This window comes from Vanellus vanellus (assembly GCF_965231255.1).
Source record: "Vanellus vanellus genome assembly, chromosome: Z".
In the NCBI taxonomy this organism is placed as follows: domain Eukaryota; kingdom Metazoa; phylum Chordata; class Aves; order Charadriiformes; family Charadriidae; genus Vanellus; species Vanellus vanellus.
The window spans coordinates 21,958,576-21,976,931 of record NC_138908.1 but is presented as its reverse complement, the minus strand read 5'-3'; the positions used below and the strand labels follow the sequence as shown (position 1 = coordinate 21,976,931).

The 18,356-nt window shown below is 45.5% G+C and overlaps 2 protein-coding genes across 2 annotated transcripts in view; both read right to left on the bottom strand.

Annotated features, from left to right (window-relative positions):
* Window positions 1-585, bottom strand: part of PGGT1B (protein geranylgeranyltransferase type I subunit beta) — a gene marked incomplete at its 5' end in the record, with an annotated part of 42,437 nt that extends 41,852 nt beyond the window's left edge. The window contains 1 exon segment of the mRNA XM_082497342.1: window positions 437-585. Within this exon segment, the coding sequence (XP_082353468.1) occupies window positions 437-585 (149 nt within the window).
* Window positions 586-834: 249 nt separating this feature from the next.
* Window positions 835-18,117, bottom strand: CCDC112 (coiled-coil domain containing 112). The gene is made up of 10 exons (XM_082497164.1): window positions 18,021-18,117; window positions 17,157-17,272; window positions 15,451-15,572; window positions 7,065-7,154; window positions 5,713-5,788; window positions 4,720-5,110; window positions 3,495-3,911; window positions 2,674-2,769; window positions 1,128-1,246; window positions 835-1,041 (listed from the first exon to the last, which is right to left on the bottom strand). The coding sequence occupies exons 1-10, from the start codon at window positions 18,069-18,071 to the stop codon at window positions 1,011-1,013; spliced, it is 1,509 nt and encodes a 502-aa protein (XP_082353290.1). The 5' UTR covers window positions 18,072-18,117; the 3' UTR covers window positions 835-1,010.
* Window positions 18,118-18,356: the final 239 nt, after the last annotated feature.

Below are 18,356 nucleotides of genomic sequence, written 5' to 3'. Positions count from 1 at the left end.
ACACTGTCTAAAGCCCTACACCCAACTCGTATTTTTTGGGAGCCGCCAGCTGCCGGCCAGATTCGAGGCAGCCCTCTCATTTCGGCCATCGCGGCGCCCGGCCGTTCCGCCGCCCGGCACGGTGCGGTGCTGCACCCCTGCCCACGGCCCGGGCGCCGGGGCAGCTCTCCTTCCAAGGAGGGATTTTCCCTCAACGGCACCGCCCGCCGGAGAGGGAAAAGCCACCGCCTCCCCCAAGCAGGCGCCGGGCGAAAGGCAACGGGGTCTGTCCCGCCTCCCCACGGGGCAGACCGACGGCGGGGGTGGGAGAAAGCCCGAGGGCGGCAGGGCCGAGCGGCCCCGAAGGCCGTGGCGGCGCCCACCCCGTGGCGGACGGGAGGCAGGCCGGCCCGCCCGCCCGCCACCCCTCAGCGTTAGGTGGACCCCGGCTCGCTACCTGCTGGTCTCCAGGGACGAGTAGCGCTCGGGCAGGATCTGGAGGCAGCGCTGGAAGAACCGCACGTGCCGCTCCCGCAGGAATTCCAGCCGCTCCGGCTCTCCCAAGCACGGCGCCGGCTCCCCGCAACACGGCGCCGGCTCCGCCATCTTGCCGCTGCCCGCGCCCGGCGCGCCGGGACTACATCACGCGCGACGGCCACCGCGCCCCGCCCCGCCGCCGTGACGTCACAGCCGGCGGGGCACCGCCACGGCGGAGTTCCTGCGCCGCCGCGCCCCGGTTGGGGGGGGGGGGGGGGGGGAGGGGGGGGGAGAGGAGGTGGCGGCGCGGTGTGTTGCCGCCGGCAGGTGGCAGCCTGGCGGGAAAGGTGCTTTTAAGGCAAAAGGACATATATGTCGTTCACGTGAACTCGGGCAGTTTGACATTAGATGACGTTTCAGATCCACCACTCACAAAATACAAAGGTAATATACGTCATTGTGACAAGCTAATTTTGTGACAACGTCTGAAGACCGTTGGCTGCTTCACAGGCAAGGTGGTCATCATCCTGCGACAGGGATGAGCAGACACTCGTTTATAACCCTCGTCTCAAGGTTGGGGTGGCTCTAAAAACAAGGCAAAAAAAAGCATAAAGCACTCATATGTAACTGTGTTTTTGTCACGTGATGCGTCCCGTCACTCTCCTGCTCACCTGTTGGGAACAGGTACAAGCGGCTCCGGAGCTGCTGGTGTGACGCCTTCCATGTGTTGCTGCCAGCCCTTGGTGGGTCTGTGCAACCTGGAGCGGTCACTGGTTACACGAATCTCTACCTTGGAATGAAACAAACAAACAAACAATTGGTCTTTTTTATTGATCACAGAATGAGTGACATACACACCTTAGGTCTTCATCATCAGGGTAGGTGCGGAGTGGCTGACGCACTGGAAGGCTGTGCCGCCATACAGCATGACCTGGACAGGCTGGAGAGTTGGGCAGAGAGGAACCTTATTAAATTCAACAAGGCCCAGTGTAGGGTACTGCATCTGGGGAGGAATAACCCCATGCATCAGTAGAGGTTGGGGGCTGACCTCCTGGAAAGCAGCTCTGTGGAAAGGGACCTGGGAGTCCTGGTGGATAACAGGATGACCATGAGCCAGCAATGTGCCCTGGTGGCCAAGAAGGCCAATAGGATCCTGGGGGGCATCAAGAAGAGTGTGGCCAACAGGTTGAGGGAGGTCATCCTTTCCCTCTACTCTGCCCTGGTGAGGCCACATCTGGAGTACTGTGTCCAGTTCTGGGCTCCCCAGTTCAAGAAAGACAGGGATCTGCTGGAGAGGGTCCAGCAAAGGGCTACGAAGATGATTAGAACATCTCTCCTATGAGGAAAGACTGAGGGACTTGGGTCTTTGTAGTCTAGAGAAAAGAAGACTGAGGGGAGATCTTATTAATGCTTAGAAATACTTAAAGGGAGGGTGCCAGGGGGATGGGAACATCTTTTCAGTGGTGCCCAGTGACAGGACAAGAGGTAATAGGCACAAAATTGAATATAGGAAGTTCCATCTAAACATGAGGAGGAACTTCTTTACTTTGAGGGTGGCAGAGCACTGGCACAGGCTGCCCGGAGAGGTTGTGCAGTCTCCCACTCTGGAGACATTCCAAACCCTCCTGGACACCGTCCTGTGCAACCTGTTGTAGGTGATCCTGCTCTGGCGGGGGGGTTGGACTAGATGATCTCCAGAGGTTCCTTCCAACCCTGACCATTCAGTGATTCTGTGAACAAAACACTGCTGACTAGCCAGAAAGAGACTTTTCCTGCCACACTGTCAGAAGGAATGGCAAAACCATGAAATCAAGTAATTTAAAAGGTTAAACTATTAAGACCCCAGACAATGTTCCCAAAACTCTCCTGGAAGCCAGCCTCCTTATTTAACTAAAGGTAGAAAACCCTTTAAAAAGTAAAAAGAAACCCCACCTATATTGCAGCTTATTTGTATAAGCTATAGCCTTTGCCCAGAGCAAATACTGCTAGAAGATAAATAAAATCTCTCTTGCCTTTTTTTTTCTTTGCTTTTAAACACAAGAACAACTATGCCTGCTGCGTTTTTGTCTCCTGATAACAAGCATGACTTATTTTTTTTTCGATTATCGACCATTTAGATAAGTAAAAATAATTGCTTTTTATATCAATGAGGAAAAAGGTTGCTTAAACAACCAAGCTGCAAACACCTCAGATTAAAACAAAAAAATGGTAAATTACCTTCTCTCTTAACTTTGCCAACCTTTTTTCTTTTTCTTGTTTCTCTACTTCCTTAGGTTGTTTTTGTAGAATCCTTAGCTCCAGTCTATGTAGATCCTGAAACATAACGAATGGAAAAGCAAACTTTACTTTGGAAGTAAAAATAAATTGTATAAAAATATATATACAGCCTTTTCACAGTTAATTTTTTATTTGTTTACAAATTATTTTGTCATAGAACATAATAGAATTAACTAGGTAGCTACTTTGTACAGCTTGTCCTGCACAAACAAATTATAGTTACACAGTTTTGGAAAAAAAAAGTCTGTAGTAGATTAATCTCTTTATAAAAATGAACTCTAGTGTGAACGCTGACAATAATATAAACTCTCCAGTAATCAGATTTAGATTGATACGGGATCTAACTTGACCTTACAGCAACTGAAAGCTGCAGGATCTTCAAACATCTCTTTTTATTTCATATCTGCAGACAACAATAAAGTCCTCTGATGTTTTCTATAGCACAGAGTGCAATGCAGCCCAAGCTGATATTCCCAAACATTTTCATATTGAAGTAAATAAAACCACCTCTATGGGTAGAAAGAAATATAGGCCTGAATAATCCTGTAGAACTTAGATATTGAAGAAAGGGAACATCTTTATCTAAAATAAAGTTTCATACTGTTTCTTGTATGTAACAGATGCTGTTACTGATAGTGAATCAAAAATAGATTTAAATGAATGAAACATAGATTTTTAAAAGTGTTTAACAGATTACATCGTAGGAGGAAGTGGGCGAATTTAAAACAACAACATGCATAAATGGAGATGTAATTACGCACATGCTCTTGAAACTTAGTAATTTCTTCTGCAGCAATTCTTTTCCTTTCCTCCTTTTCAGCTTCCTCTCTCTTCTCCTTTTCAAGCTTTTCAAGTTCCTCCTTTTCTTTCTTCTGCAAGGTATACCTTTCCAGTGGTAACTTCACATGGCGTTGGTGCTGGCGTTCTTTTCGTTGCTTTTTCTCCTTCTCTTCTCCCAGTTTTAGTTGTGATGCTTGTTCCGTTTCAAATGCTATTGCTTTCTGTTTCTTCCATGCTTCAATTGCTGCTTGTTGTCCTTTTCTTTCTTGTTCTGCTTTTTGCTTCTGATCTTCTTCACGCTGTAGCCATTCTTCCTTGAACATATTTTCTGATTTCTCTTTCTTCTTCAATTTTCCTTCTTTTTCTTGCTGCTGCTTTTCTTTCCACTTCTTAATTGACTGCAAGAGAACAGCAGGGGGAAAAAAAAGTTTTCATTAAATTTTTACACAGCCCCATTGATTCGGTCTGATGAAAACATATGCTCCAAGGACACAAACTGCAGATAGGAATTAGAAGTCTACTAAAGGCAAAACTAAAGGCAAAGAAAGAGCTATGTCTGCTTTTTCAGATATCTTTTTTTATTTTTTGGATCACAAAGGCAGGTTTAACATGAGCCTGCTAAAGTTATTTAAGTTATGGCATTCATATTAGCTTTGGGTAGTTATGAATGTTGGTGTAATATGCTTTCTTTCATGCAAACGTATTTCAGGTCTTAATTTTTTTTTTCAAATTAACAATTCCACTTACTATTTTATGTCAGTGTATCTTTTATTACTTGGATGGGTATTTCTTGAAAGAACAGTAGTTCTCTATATCAGTATGGCATAGGTATATTGCCTGTATGGTGGGACAGATATTCTTAGGGACCGATGTAACAAGAACTGCAATTTCAGATAGGGTCACTTACTGCTCTGGGATTGGCATCTAACTTGCTGGACCACTGCCATCAAAAGCATTTATAATATACTTTGGCAATACACAGCCCACTTCAGTGTGTTGGTAGGTCTATTCTTATTGGGAATTCTTTAACACAATTTTTTTTGGCAATTTGAGGATGCTAAAGACTTCAGTTACATACCATGAACTGTAACAGAAAACTACCTAGCACTACCACCAGACAGGCAAATACAAAAATAAGAAATGCATGCATTTTAAAAATAAGTACTTCTTCTTAAAGCTATAAAAGCCCTAGAGGTGTTATTTTACCTCTTTCTTTCTTTCGTGTAAAATTAGAAATTCCTGATACCATTTGTCATGCTGTTCAATATCTTCTTTTGTTCTTCCACAGAGATACTCAAGGGCTTCATCCATGTAAGACAGCCTTCCTTGGTGTTTCGTCCATACTTTCAGAAAATTTTGATGATCATAATCATCCCAGCCCCCTTGCCTCCCTCCTGTTTGCTGAAGAAATCTTTCAAACTCTACTACTTCTTCAGGTAGATGATTTTCCAGCGTTTTATCAACTAAGACCTTGGCTGATGGTAATTTCAAAACTTTTTCTGTTGTTGAGTTGCCCAATGCCCACAGCTCCACTTTTCTCTCAAAGACACTGAGCTCATTAATGGCAGTTTTTTCATCCTTCAAAAGCTGTTCGTATCTGAAAAGAGAACACCGAATTTAAAGAAAAGGAATCCAATATTGATTGTTCACTGACTGCAAATGAATTTTGGAATTGTTCAATACCACAGAAAAGATATTCTTCAAAGATTAGAACTGAAATGGTAACACCAATGACAGCACGGTTATAATGATCCCATAATAAAGCACTACACAATCAGAATTAAGTTACCCTTTTAGTGAAAGTGTTTACTGCACTCATCTAACAATGAACTCAATCCCCCCCCCCCCCCCCAGCAGACGGAAAGGGAAAAAAAAAACACCAAACCCACCCACTTAAAAACCAAAACAAGAGCAAAAACAAAACCCCCACAATCTAATCTCTTCTGCAGCCTTTCTCTGAAAAGCCTTTTCATAGGCAAATGATTGTTACATTCAATCACTCCAACAGCTATGTAAACAGCCTCTCTAAAAGGCTGTTTATTAAGATTCTAACATTGATAGCTTGAGTTTTGATTTACATACCACAGGAACCCCTACCAAAAGATTAAATCAAAAGAATAGTTTACTTGATTAATGCAAAGTTTTCACTGTGTCTTATGAAAGCACTTTTTCTTCTAGCTGAAGCATGTATAAACATACATTTGCCTCTGTTCCTCTTTAAAAGCATTGATTGAATTTTCAACTTCTTCCATCATTTCCTTGAGCTTGTCAACAACTAAAAAGGAAAAGAAGAGCATATCACTTAAGAAGTCTACAGTATTTACCAGTAATTCAGCACTACCCAGAAATGTAGGCACTTGCAGAGACCTCTGGGACACTTTTATTTCAGTGTACAAAAAAGCATGCATTTCCATCTCAAAAAGCCTTAAAAGACAGGCTCTTATGTATTCAAAAGGTGTGATTTCACAATGATTTAGCTAACTGGATGAAAATCCCAGAATAAATGTTTAAATTTCCATTAAACAAGTCTCATTCTGAGTAACCTTCAGCTGATTCACAGAGTAAGACAGCTTTATCCTAAAGAGCTTCCACTTTTATTTTTTGTAACAATGCAGTTAGTGACTTCAGAAGTACACTCAAATCTTTGCTTTATACCAGGCTGTGAGGCCACTACTTTTACAAAGCTGACAAAGAAGCATCAAAGTAAGACTTTGGCCTGTACAGTCAGCATGCTATAGTCCTGATACGGAGAAAGATGGTAAAATAGCTGTGGAGAGAAGATCTATTCTGCAATGGTAGAAAAAAGTTCTAGAATCTGTCTTAAACCAGCACCTCTCTATGGACACATACTGAACATGGAGCTTAACTAACCTGGCTTTAAAAAATAATAAACTAAATTGGTTAGTTCTTAGTATCTGCTGAAATCTTAGGAAGATAATGCATTTTTTAATAGAATAGACACTGAATAAATGAAATGAGAAGCACTGCATCTATCATCAGAAAGCTCTCAGCTAGTCGGCAGGCTTCAACCAGAACTCCACACGAGTCAGTAGAGTATCACAGAAGAATGGTTGTTTCAGTGCCTGTTTACCACAAGTTTCAAAACATCCAAACTGAACAAGTTGCTTCAGCATTTTGCACAGAATATTCCAACTTACACTTAAAACCATGTAGGCAGCAGGAAATGAGTTCCCCGTAAACCCTATTCTGTAACCTCTTACCAGATGAAAGGAAGCTATATCTAAGTGGCACTACAAGACTAACTTTATTTTACATAAAGCAAAGAGGTACATATAGAAAATGCCGAGCTTTCAACAGCCTGAAGAAACAAACCCACACCACTTCCAAGAGAGTCAGTTTCTCTGCTTCTACATGGAACTGCACAATCTTTTACCATTTCTTACATTTCTGACTCTTCCCTTCCCAGATTCCTGGAAAAGCAGACAGACTGGAGAAGGAGTATCCCAAGTCTGTAGAAGAATCACAAACCCAACTATGCAAGAAACCTGTCTATATAGGAAAATGTTTTTATATCTGTCATCACAACTTACATTCTGGTGTAGGCTTCACATCTTTTAACTGTCGCTGAAGTCTCTTCACATTATTTTGTATTTTTGATAGCTGCTGCACGATTTTAGCTTCTGTTAAACAAAATAAAGTGCTCTGCTAACAGTCTTTTATGCATTAAACTCAATACAAAAACAAGAGCAATGAAGTGTCCAAAATAAACCGGGGACTTCATTTAAGCAGGGACACAAATTCCATTTGATCATAAGAAATTGCCATTATACTAAGCATTTTAACATGACTGTAACTGCACGTAGCTGACTGCACAGTCCACGTATCTCCCCACACGGCGTCAACAGAGTTTAAAATTAGTAGCTCCTATTTCAAAAGGGGTCAGTAGGATAGTAATTTCTAGATTAAATCAGTTTTGGGTTTTTCTCCCCCAAACTTGGCCACTGCAGTTAAAGATAATAAGAGATTCTTTCACTATATCAACAGAAAAAGGAAGACTAGGGAAAATGTAGGGCCACTGATAAATGAGACAGGTGCCCTAGCGGTGGAAGACACAGAGAAGGCAGAGTTACTGAATGCCTTCTTTTCTTTGATCTTCACTGCTAAAGCTGTCCCTCACGAATCCCAAATCCTGGAGGCAAGGGGGAAGGTCTGGAGAGAGGAAGATTTTCCCTCAGTTGAGGAGGACCGGGTCAGAGACCACTTGGCCAAGCTGGACGTCCGTAAGTCCATGGGCCCTGATGGGATGTACCCGCGAGTGCTGAGAGAGCTGGCAGATGTTATTGTGTCCTGGTTTGAGGTAAAACAGAACCAATTTTGTTCAGTAACTTCGCTTCTTAGCTGGGCCTCTTCTAACAACTGAAATTAACTGCATATTGTGCAGACAGTGTTCACTCTCTCAGAGTGATAAGGTCAGTTGTTTATAGCTGATGCCCAGGCATGGTATGCAGAGAGGCTCCTGCTTATACTTATTGCCATAACAGCCAAGGCCAACCAACTTTGTTATTTACCACGTTGGAGGGTCAGAAGCAGAAAAGCATAGTGGGGTCCTGGAGGGAGGAGCGGACAGGACAGGTGACCCCAAACTGACCAACAGGGTATTCCATCCCATCTGACTCATGCTCAGTATAAAAGCTGAGGGATCAAAGGGTCAGGGGCTCTTCCTTCAATGGCCGATGTCTGAGGAGGACTCTGTCTGCCTGTGATCCCGATCCTGACTCCAGATCCGGAATCCAGTTCCCGTCTGTCACTGAGTCCAGCCTGGGACTGCCCCAGTGCCAGCCGGTGACGTGATTGTCATCTCGGGAGCTTGATACGGTTTTGTCTATATTTTTCATTATTTCTTTTTATTTTATTATTAATAATTCATTAAAGTAGTTTAGTTTCTTCTAAACTCGTAAGTCTTTTTCCTCCTCTGCCTCTCTCTTTGTAGAGGGATAGAGGGGAGCATCTGTCGGTCCCGTCTGGGGTCCCTCGGGTCCCTAGTGGTGGATTTGGCCTAAACCACGACATATTGCTAGACCACTCTCCATCATCTTTGAAAAGTCATGGAGAACAGGAGAGGTGCCTGAGGACTGGAGGAAGGCTGACATCACTCCAATCTTCAAAAAAGGCAAGGAGGAGGACCCAGGAAACTACAGACCGGTTAGTCTTACCTCTGTCCCTGGGAAGGTAATGGAGCAACTCATTCTGGATGTCATCTCCAAACACGTTGAGGAACAGGAAGTTATTGGAAGTGGTAAACATGGATTTACCAAGGGTAAATCATGCTTGACCAATCTGATAGCTTTCTACGATGTTATAACTGGTTGGCTGGATGAGGGGAGAGCCGTAGATGTCATCTACGTTGACTTCAGCAAGGCTTTTGACACTGTCTCCCATAACATCCTCATTAGGAAGCTGAGGAAGTGTGAGCTAGATGAGATGACAGCAAGGTGGATTGAGAGTACTGGATGTGTGACAGAACTCAGAGGGTTATGATCCGCAGCACAGAGTCTAGTTGGAGGCCTGTAACCAGTGGTGTCCCCCAGGGGTCAATACTTGGTCCAATATTGTTCAATATATTCATCAATGACCTGGGCGAGGGGACAGAGTGTATCCTCAGCAAGTTTGCTGATGATACCAAACTGGGTGGGCCGCTGCCATCCGGCGTGACCTGGACAGGCTGGAGAGCTGGGCAGAGAAGAACCTAATGAGGTTCAACAAAAGCAAGTGCAAGGTCCTGCACCTGGGGAGGAAGAATGCTAGGCACCAGTATAGGTTAGGGGCGGACCTGCTGGGAAGTAGTTCTGAGGAGAAGGATCTGGGGGTCCTGGCAGATAGTAAATTATCCATACCCAGCAATGTGCCCTTGTCGCCAAAAAGGCCAATGGAATCCTGGGCTGCATAGGGAAGAGTGTGGCCAGTAGGTCGAGGGAGGTCATTCTCCCCCTCTACTCTGCACTGGTGAGGCCACAACTGGAATACTGTGTTCAGTTCTGGGCTCCCCAGTTCAAGAGGGACAGGGAACTGCTGGAGAGGGTCCAGCAAAGGGCTACGAAGATGATTAGGGGATTAAAACATCTCTCTTATGACGAAAGGCTGAAAGAGCTGGAACTCTTTAGCCTGGAGAAGGCTGAGGGGAGATCTTATTATGGCGTACAAGTATCTAAAGGGTGGGTTGAAAGAGGATGGAGCCAGGCTCTTTTCAGTGGTTCCCAGTGACAGGGCGACAGGCAACAGGCACAAGTTGGAACATAAGAAGTTCCGTTCAAATACATGAAAAAACTTCTTTATGGTGAGGGTGCCAGAGCACTGGCACAGGCTGCCCAGGGAGGGTGTGGAGTGCCCTTCCCTGGAGATTTTCAAGACCCGCCTGGATGCAGTCCTGAGTAATGTGCTCTGGGCAATCCTGCTTTGGCAGGGGAGTTGGACTAGATGATCTCTAGGGGTCCCTTCCAACTCTGAAGATTCTATGATTCTGTGAAACCTTTCATCAGGTAACCAGAGTTTGAAGAATATTGCCTATGCAGATGACACCTCCTCTAAAATTTTGAAGACACTCTGACCTAGGCCTCAAAACACTCAGCAATGAAGAGAAAACAAACTTGGGAAGTGTATGTGACCTGTACTGTTCAACATCTTTGTCAGCGACATGGACAGCGGGGTCGAGTGCACCCTCAGCAAGTTGGCCGATGATACCAAGCTGTTTGCTGAGGTAGACACACTGGAGGGGAGGGAGGCCATCCAGAGGGACCTGGACAGGCTGAAGAGGTGGGCCCAAGACAACCTCATGCAGTTCAACAAGGCCAAGCGCAAAGTCTTACATCTGGGTTGGGGCAATTCCAAGCACAAATACAGCCTCAGCGGGGAACGGCTGGAGAGCAGCACCGAGGAGAAGGACCTGGGGGTGCTGACTGATGAGAAGCTCAACATGAGCCAGCAATGTGCGATCGCAGCCCAGAAGGCCAACCACATCCTGGGCTGCATCAGAAGTGCGGCCAGCAGGTCAAAGTAGGTGATTCTGCCCCTCTACTCCACTCTCGTGAGACCCCACCTGGAGTACTGCATCCAGCTGTGGAGTCCCCAACATAACAAGGACATGGACCTGCTGGAGCGCGTCCAGAGGAGAGCCAAGAGGATGATCCAAGGGCTGGAGCACCTCTCCTATGAGGAGAGGCTGAAAGAGTTGGGGCTGTTCAGTCTGGAGAAGAGAAAGCTCCGAGGAGATCTTATTGCTGCCTTCCAGTACCTAAAGGAGGCCTACAGGAGAGCTGGGGAAGGATTTTTTACTAGGGTATGCAGTGATAGAACGAGGGGGAATGGCTGTAAACTGGAAGAGGGCAGGTTCAGATTAAGCATTAGGAAGAAATTTTTCACCTTAAGGGTGGTAAGGCACTGGAACAGGTTGCCCAGAGAGGTTGTTGAGGCCCCATCCCTGGAGGTGTTCAAGGCCAGGCTGGACGTGGCCTTGGGCAACCTGGTCTAGTGGGAGGTGTTCCTGTCTATGGCAGGAGAGTTGGAACTCGATGATCTTCAAGGTCCTTTCCAACCTAAACCATTCTACAATTCTATGATTTGCTGTGTTAACTAAAGTAGAATCAATGTTTTTGTGCACTCCAGGCATAATGCACTTCTTTGTTTTGTTACCACTTAGCTCCTCATGAGTCCATAAATACAATTCTGATGAGGATGAAGTTCTGCATACATCTTAGGTACTAAGGAGCTGTATCTTTGATCCTAAAAGATTTTTTTTAAGGAAGGGATAAGAGTCAAAGACTGAAATGTAACAAAACATACCTAAGACATGACCCTACTAGTTCCTGGTGAGACCACAGAAAGTGCAAAAGCACATAGGTCATGCTGAAAGACCTGAACATAGTAAATGGGAAGCTTGGGAATTCTAGTACACCCCCTAAAAGATCATACTCTAACACTCTCACGCATCTCACATGTAGTGTCTTTCATCTCTGTCCTCTTTCTTATCTCACAACAATATCTCCATCCATACTTCCATGCTCCCTTCTTATCCTGGAAAATTTTCTAAACTTTTTAGCTTAGCCATTTCTTGGAAATATTTGCATTTCTTAGGGACTGCAAGATGTAAAGGATATGATGTTTCCTTAATTAAAAGATGCACGTTAAAACACCTACAAATTTGTAAGGTAAGTGTACTTTTAGTTGTTTCTTTGTGTCCTTTCCCTTCTTCAATTTATTTTGTTTTGATCTTCTATATCAGAAGGCATAGCATGATTTATCTGATTACTTTTGAATGAATCTAGGTACTGTGACCAGGGAGTCGCTTTTTTTTCTGAAGTATTTCATTAGTCCATAAATGGAACAGATGTTGTAGGACAGACTGTGTACCATCTCATTAGCACTATCTAGACTATGAATTCATTATTCAAGAATTTGAAAAATGCAAACACAGAACTCTTTAGAAGTATATTTAAAGGCAGCAATCAGTGTGTGAAAAACTTATGTTGCGGTAAGTATGTATTTATTGCACCTTAGCTAGACTGTCAACTGCATCACTCAGCTTGGTGTCATCCACAAACTTGCTGAGGGTACACTTGATCCCACTATGTCATTGATGAAGATACTGAACAATACTGGTCCCAAGATAGACACCTGAGGGACATCACTTGTCACTGTTCTCCATCTGGACATTAAGCCATTGACCACTACCTTCTGGATGTGACTATCCAACCAATTCCTCATCCACTGAACAATCAGAGAATCACAGAATGGTAGGGGTTGGAAGGGACCTCTGGAAATCATCTAGTCTAACCCTCCATCCATCAAATCCATCTCCAATTTAGAGAGAAGGATGTTGTGGGGGACCATGTCAAAGGCCTTACAGAAGTCCAGACAAACAACATCCATAGCTCTTCCCTTGACCACTGATTAGTCACTCCATCATAGAAGGCCAGGAGGTTGGTCAGGCAGGACTTGCCCTTAGTGAAGCTATGTTGGCTGTCTCGAATCACCTCCCTGTCCTCCATGTGCCTTACCATACCTTCTAGGAGGATCTGTTCCATGATCTTCCCAGGCACAGAGGAGAGGCTGATAGGTTGGCAGTTCTCAGGGTCCTCCTTTTTACCTATTTCAAAAATGGGTGCAACGTTTCCCTTTCTCCAGTCACTGGAGACTTCACCTAACTGCTGTGACTTTTCAAATATTGTGGAGAGTGGCTTGGCAACTACATCAGCCAACTCCCTCAAGATTCTGCGACACATCTCATCAGATCCCATAGACTTCTTTACATTCAGGTTCCTCAGGTAATCACGAACCTGATCTTCTCTGACAGTAGAAGGGACTTTTCACCCCACTTGGACTTGCAGTCCATCCACTGGAGAAGTGTGGGGAGAGAAGTTGCCAATGAAGACTGAGGCAAAAAAGTTGTTGAGGACCTCAGCCTTCTCCTCATCTGTTGTTACCAGTTTGGCAGTCTTGCTCACTGCGGGGGTAAGCTTTCTCTGACCTTCCTCTTCTGGCTAACATACCTGTAGAAGACCTTCTTACTATTCTTTGCATTCCTTGCCAAGTTCAGTTCCAGCTGCACCTTGGCCTTCCTGACCCCATCCCTACACAACTGAGCAGTGTCCCTATACTCTTCTCAGGATACCTGTCCCTGCTTCCACTATCTATGCATCTCTTTCTTGCCCTTTATTTTGACCAGCAGGTCTTGACCCAGCCATGCTGGTCTTTTGCCTTCCTTTCCTGATTTCTCACACATGGGGATGGAGAGCTCTTTTGCTTTATAGAAACTGTCCGTAAAGATCTGCCAGCTCTGTTTTGCTCCCTTGTCCCCAAGGTCAGTTTCCCAGGGGGTCCTACTGACTAACTCCTTGAAGAGCTCTAAGTTTGCTTTCCTAAAATCCAGGGTCTTGACTTTACTCTTCACCTGACTCATATTTCTCAGGGCTGTGAACTCCACCAACGTATGATCACTGCAGCCCAGGCTGCCTCCAATCTTGACGTCACCAATGAGCTCACATGCATTGGTGACCATCAGGTCCAGTATCGCATTTCCTCTGGAGAGCCTATTTACTACCTCGTTTAAGAAGTTATCATCAGTGTACTCCATGAGTCTCCTAGATTGCTGATAGCTCACCATGCTACTTTTCCAGCAGATGTTGGGGTGGCTGAAGTCCCCCAGCAGGACAAGAGCCTGTGAGCGCAATCCCTCTTGTAGCTGGAGTAAGAAGGCTTTATCAATAGGCTCCCCTTGATTGGGCAGCCTGCAGTAGACACCACCACCAAGGTTTTCTTTGTTGCCTCAGTCTCTTAATCTTACCCATAGGCTTTCAGCCTGCTCATGGCTATTCTTCAGAAACAGTTCTTCACATTCTATCCATTTCTTGATGTAGAGCGTAACACCTCCACACCTCCTTCCTCGCCTGTCCCTTCTGAACAGCCTGTAGCCATTGATAGCCGCGCTCCAGTCATGGGACTTGTCCTACCAGGTTTCAGTAATGACAACTAGGTTGTAGCTTTCTAGCAGCACTGTGGCTTCCAGCTCCTCCTGTTTGTTGCCTGTGCTGTGAGCATTGGTGTAGAAGTTTTCAGCTGGGCTGTCAGCCACGTCACCTTCCTAGAGGAACATCCCTTAATTCCTCTGGGGTATTTCATTGGTGTAGTCCCCTTGGCTCCTATTACCTCAGGAGTCCCTATCTCATCTCTGTAAGACTTCAAGTGTAGCCAGCATGTGTTAGAGCCACAGGCTGCACCCCATCCATCTAACTGTTGCCTGTTGTCCCACAGCTGATACTGCTCTCCTCCCTCCTCAAGCCTAGTTTAAAGCTCTGCCAACGACCTCCGCTAGCTTATGAGAAAAGATCCTCTTCCCCCTTTCAGAAAGGTGAACCCCATATGATGCCAGCAAGCCTGGCACTGTGTAGGTCATCCCATTATCAAAAATGCCAAAACTGTGGGGGTGACGCAAGCCGCAGAGCCACATATTAATAGACTGGCCTCATCTGTTTCTTCCAATGTCGCTGCCCCCAACTGGATGAAGAGACAAAAAAAATAACCTGTGCTCCAGATTCCCTTACCAGCCATCCCAAAGCCCTGAAGTGTCCTTGGACTATACATTGCGGCAGCATCACCACCCACATGGAAGAGCAGCAACTGGCAATAGTCCGAGGGCCATACCAGGCTAGGAAGCTTCTTAGTGATGTCCTTAACCTGGGCTCTATGGAGGCAGCAGACTTCCTTAAGAGGAGGGTCTGGCCAGCATACTGGACCCTTTGTTCCCCTCAGAGAGGAGTCGCCTACAACTATAACCCGTCTTTTCTTCCTTGTGAAGGTGGTTGTGATACAGGGGGTAGGCCTTTCTGACCTTGGCAGCACCTCTGGTGAAGATGGGCTGTCATCCACGTCATCATCCTTTGACTGGCCTTCCACATCCAGAGCCTTGTACCTGTTGTACAGAGGCACTTGGGAAGATGGGATGGGCAAGGAGGGGGTTTGCCTGCCACCCCAAGCGTGGACTTGCCTCCATTCACTCCTCTCCTTTAAGCTACTGCCTTCAATCTGTTGTGGGGAGGACACAGGATCCCCTTGATCTCGGGTTTTCCTGGTGGTTGTTCCCATTTCTGCCTCAGGGAAGGCAAAGTATGGTTCCACCAGTCCATCTCTTTCTTGGACTCCCTGGTGCTCCTTCATCTTTCTACTTCCTTCTGTAGCTCTGCCAGCACGCTAAGCAGATCATCTACTTGGTCACACCTCACACAGCTGTTCTCACTACTGCCATCGCGTACCATTGAAAGCCTCTGGCACTCCATGCAGCCCAAGACCTAGAGGGTTGCATGTTTTTGTGGGAACAAACAACTAACAGTAGCATTTGGTGTTTAAACAAACAGTTTTGTGTTTAAACAAACAACAGCAGAGTAACAAAAAAAGCAAACAAAAACCCACAAATAAAACCCCACTTACTTTCAGTTTTCCTGATGACAGTCATGCTACGTTCCAGTTCCTCTAGCATGTTGTATTCTACCCTGAAATCACTCTTCCTATTGTATAGATGTCCATTTTTGTCTTTTTCTGTATTTGCAAGCCTGGAAAAAAATGTTGCCACATTAAGTAAGACACAAATACTTCGCAAAGCCCCAAGATTTTCCAAGGTTAGTATCCAGCTGAGGCTGTGTCAACAGGACTGTCTTAGATTTTATACTAATCACTGGTTTGTTCCTACAGCTGTTTTCAGGGAAAATCTTTCTGCAGTTCTAAGACTACACACCGAAGTAACCCAAAAACTTGAACAAGAGAAAGAAGTCAACAAGGAAATTACCTTGCTGACAGGCAGTGGTCCACACACTGAAATGGCCTGAAATTTTATCTGTATTCTCACTACCAGGGAGCCTGATGAGAATTTTAATTGGAAAGTGCGCAGAGACAGGCTGTATTAATGCAGTTGCACACATAGATGGAGCCCCAGGACAAACAAAACAAATGCATTCCCTCAGCCTTAACACTAGTAATAGTACTACTGTAACTGAAGATTCAAATTCAAGTTCATTAGTATTTAAATAACTTAAGATATTAAAGCTGCTACCTTACTTACTGACTATGCATTATGTATAGTACAGAGAGCTACACAACTTTTGCGTTCTTACTAAGGTGCAGAGACATCTGGTAGGATCCCAATGCTAAGCAACACTACTGACAGCCCAAGAAACCCTGTCTCTCAGTAGCAGCTTGGTTCTTCAGCAGACTACTGCTGCTATGTGGTTCAAATCCCTATATGGTGCAGTTTATGGTTCACAGTTCAAATGCTTTGGTGTCCACTGGACTTCACAGACCAGACCCAAATACCAAATCTCCCCATGTAGTGTACTAGGAGTCTTCAGAGCACAACAACTACAGGACAGTGTGCCATAGTTAAATGGCATGTCTTGTTTGAAGCTGCTTAGGAACATCTACGTTACCCAGCAGTCAATTTTTGAGCCATAACCGAGGATTCAGAACAACCAAGGAGGAGCTGTTTCAGTCAGGCAGCGTAAAACACTGCTGTGAGATTTAAGTGCCACTGTTGATTCAGGATTCACAACAAACCTCTCCTTCAGCTGGGTGGCTATGTCAGCTCTTCCTCCTTAAAGCTCATCCATGCAAGAAGAAATTTCCCTGTTCTTTCAGCTGCCAGCCTAGTTGATACATCAAGATGAGGGGAAACAGATTTAAATCTCTTCTATGCCTGAGCTGTCTTGAACTCCCCTTTTCCAAAGCAGTGGCCTAGATATTCTAGATAAAGTGCTTTCAGTCTTCTCTGAGGAAGCTGTTGTAATGCTGCTGCAATTCTCCTTTTGTTGGTGTGTCTTAAGAGCTTTAGGTTTTTAGAAGGCTAAGCACAGCTGAGTGGTAAAACTGAAAACTCAGCTATGCCATGTGCACTTTCTTTTTCGTGCATCTAGTCATCTAAAGAAGATGACTGACCAAAGTCCAAATAGTAATTAGAACAACAGTGCATTTTGGAGCTCACAAGCCTATCTTGAACTATTGTAACAATCACAACAATCCGCCTGAGCTCCTGAAAAGGAAATCAGCCTAAAGGTTTCATTACCATAAGTTCTTACCTTGAACCTTGAGTTATGTTACCTCCAGAACAGCATGAAAATACACTTATGATGAAGTGTTTAACTTACTGGGTTTTTAGATTTTCTGCAGTTCTTATGAATTCAGCTTTCTTAGCTTGTTCAGCTTTCATCTTCCAGTTTTGAAATTGTTGACCAGCACCTGCAGTACTGGAACAGTTGTCATTCTGTACATAATAAAATGCTATTAGAAAACGATACTTATTTTTTAAATGCTTGTTGGTTATTTTAAAGCAGACACCACCACAGTGCAGAGTACCAGCATTGCTTCAGCTTTATACTGGTGCAATTCAAACAATTTTAAGTCACACAGGTATAAAACCGGAGTGATGAGCCACGGCAAGCTGATGCCTGTACACAAAAAGAAGCATTCTTCAACAGAAAAATGGAGAGACGGCCACATCAGCTTGCTTTAAGAGGCTGCTCCCCACACTGCAATACTAAATCAAGGCAACTGCTTTTTCCCTGATGGCAGTCGGTCTCTGACAAGTCAGATAACTCCCTACCTGACCATAAGCAGGTAATCTACACTAGGCAGATTACTCCCACTTCATCTTGTCCAAGAAAAGCACTAGCTTAACTTCTGAAATCTGCTTAACGCCCCTTGTGAACTCCCAAATCGTATTCATAGCAATCCTGAACACCCTTAATGCAACCACTGCTAGGAACGCAGACGACGAAACCCCCTCGTCAGGTTACCAAGCTACCGTTTTGCGTCTAGCCCAGCAAGCCCGCACTGCTTCCTACAGGCTTCTTCTTAACGTTTATCCCTACACCTCCTACAAAGCTGGAACTCCTCAGCGGCCGCCTGCTGGCGGGCCCTCAGAGAGGGGGCTCCCCTCAGAGAGGGGGCTCCTCCGGCCGTCGAGGCGGGGGGAGCGGGGGTGAGCAGCGGCCCTACGCCGCGGCCTTTACCTGTTGCTGCCCGGCAGCCGCCGCCGCGACCGCCATTGCCAGGGCAGCCATGTTGGTGGCGGCAGCGGCTCTGAGGGGCGGCTCGCACCGCGCCGCGTCGGGCGTGTCGGCGGTTTAAGCCTCCTGAAATCCTGGAATTTCGACAGGAAGAAGGCGGGGTTTAACCGCAAAGGGTCTGCCCCGTGTTGCCTGAGCCAAACGGGGCCTGTGTGAGACGTGCTGCCGTCTTGGCGGGGGAAGGTGCTATCCGCAGTGCCTGCAGCCGCCAAAGCCCTGCGGGCGTGCGCTGGAGGCGGTGAGCGTTTGGAGAAGACAGCGGCGTCAGGAGGCCCCGGG

Coding starts and splice junctions, on each gene's coding strand:
- CCDC112 (XM_082497164.1), bottom strand. CDS start 18,071: ATGGCTGCCCTGGCAATGGCGGTCGCGGCGGCGGCTGCCGGGCAGCAA. Junction 5,111..5,712: donor AAAGAGGAACAGAGGCAAAT/GTATGTTTATAC, acceptor TTCTCTTTTCAG/ATACGAACAGCTTTTGAAGG. Junction 1,247..2,673: donor TGGCAAAGTTAAGAGAGAAG/GTAATTTACCAT, acceptor TTTCATTCCAAG/GTAGAGATTCGTGTAACCAG.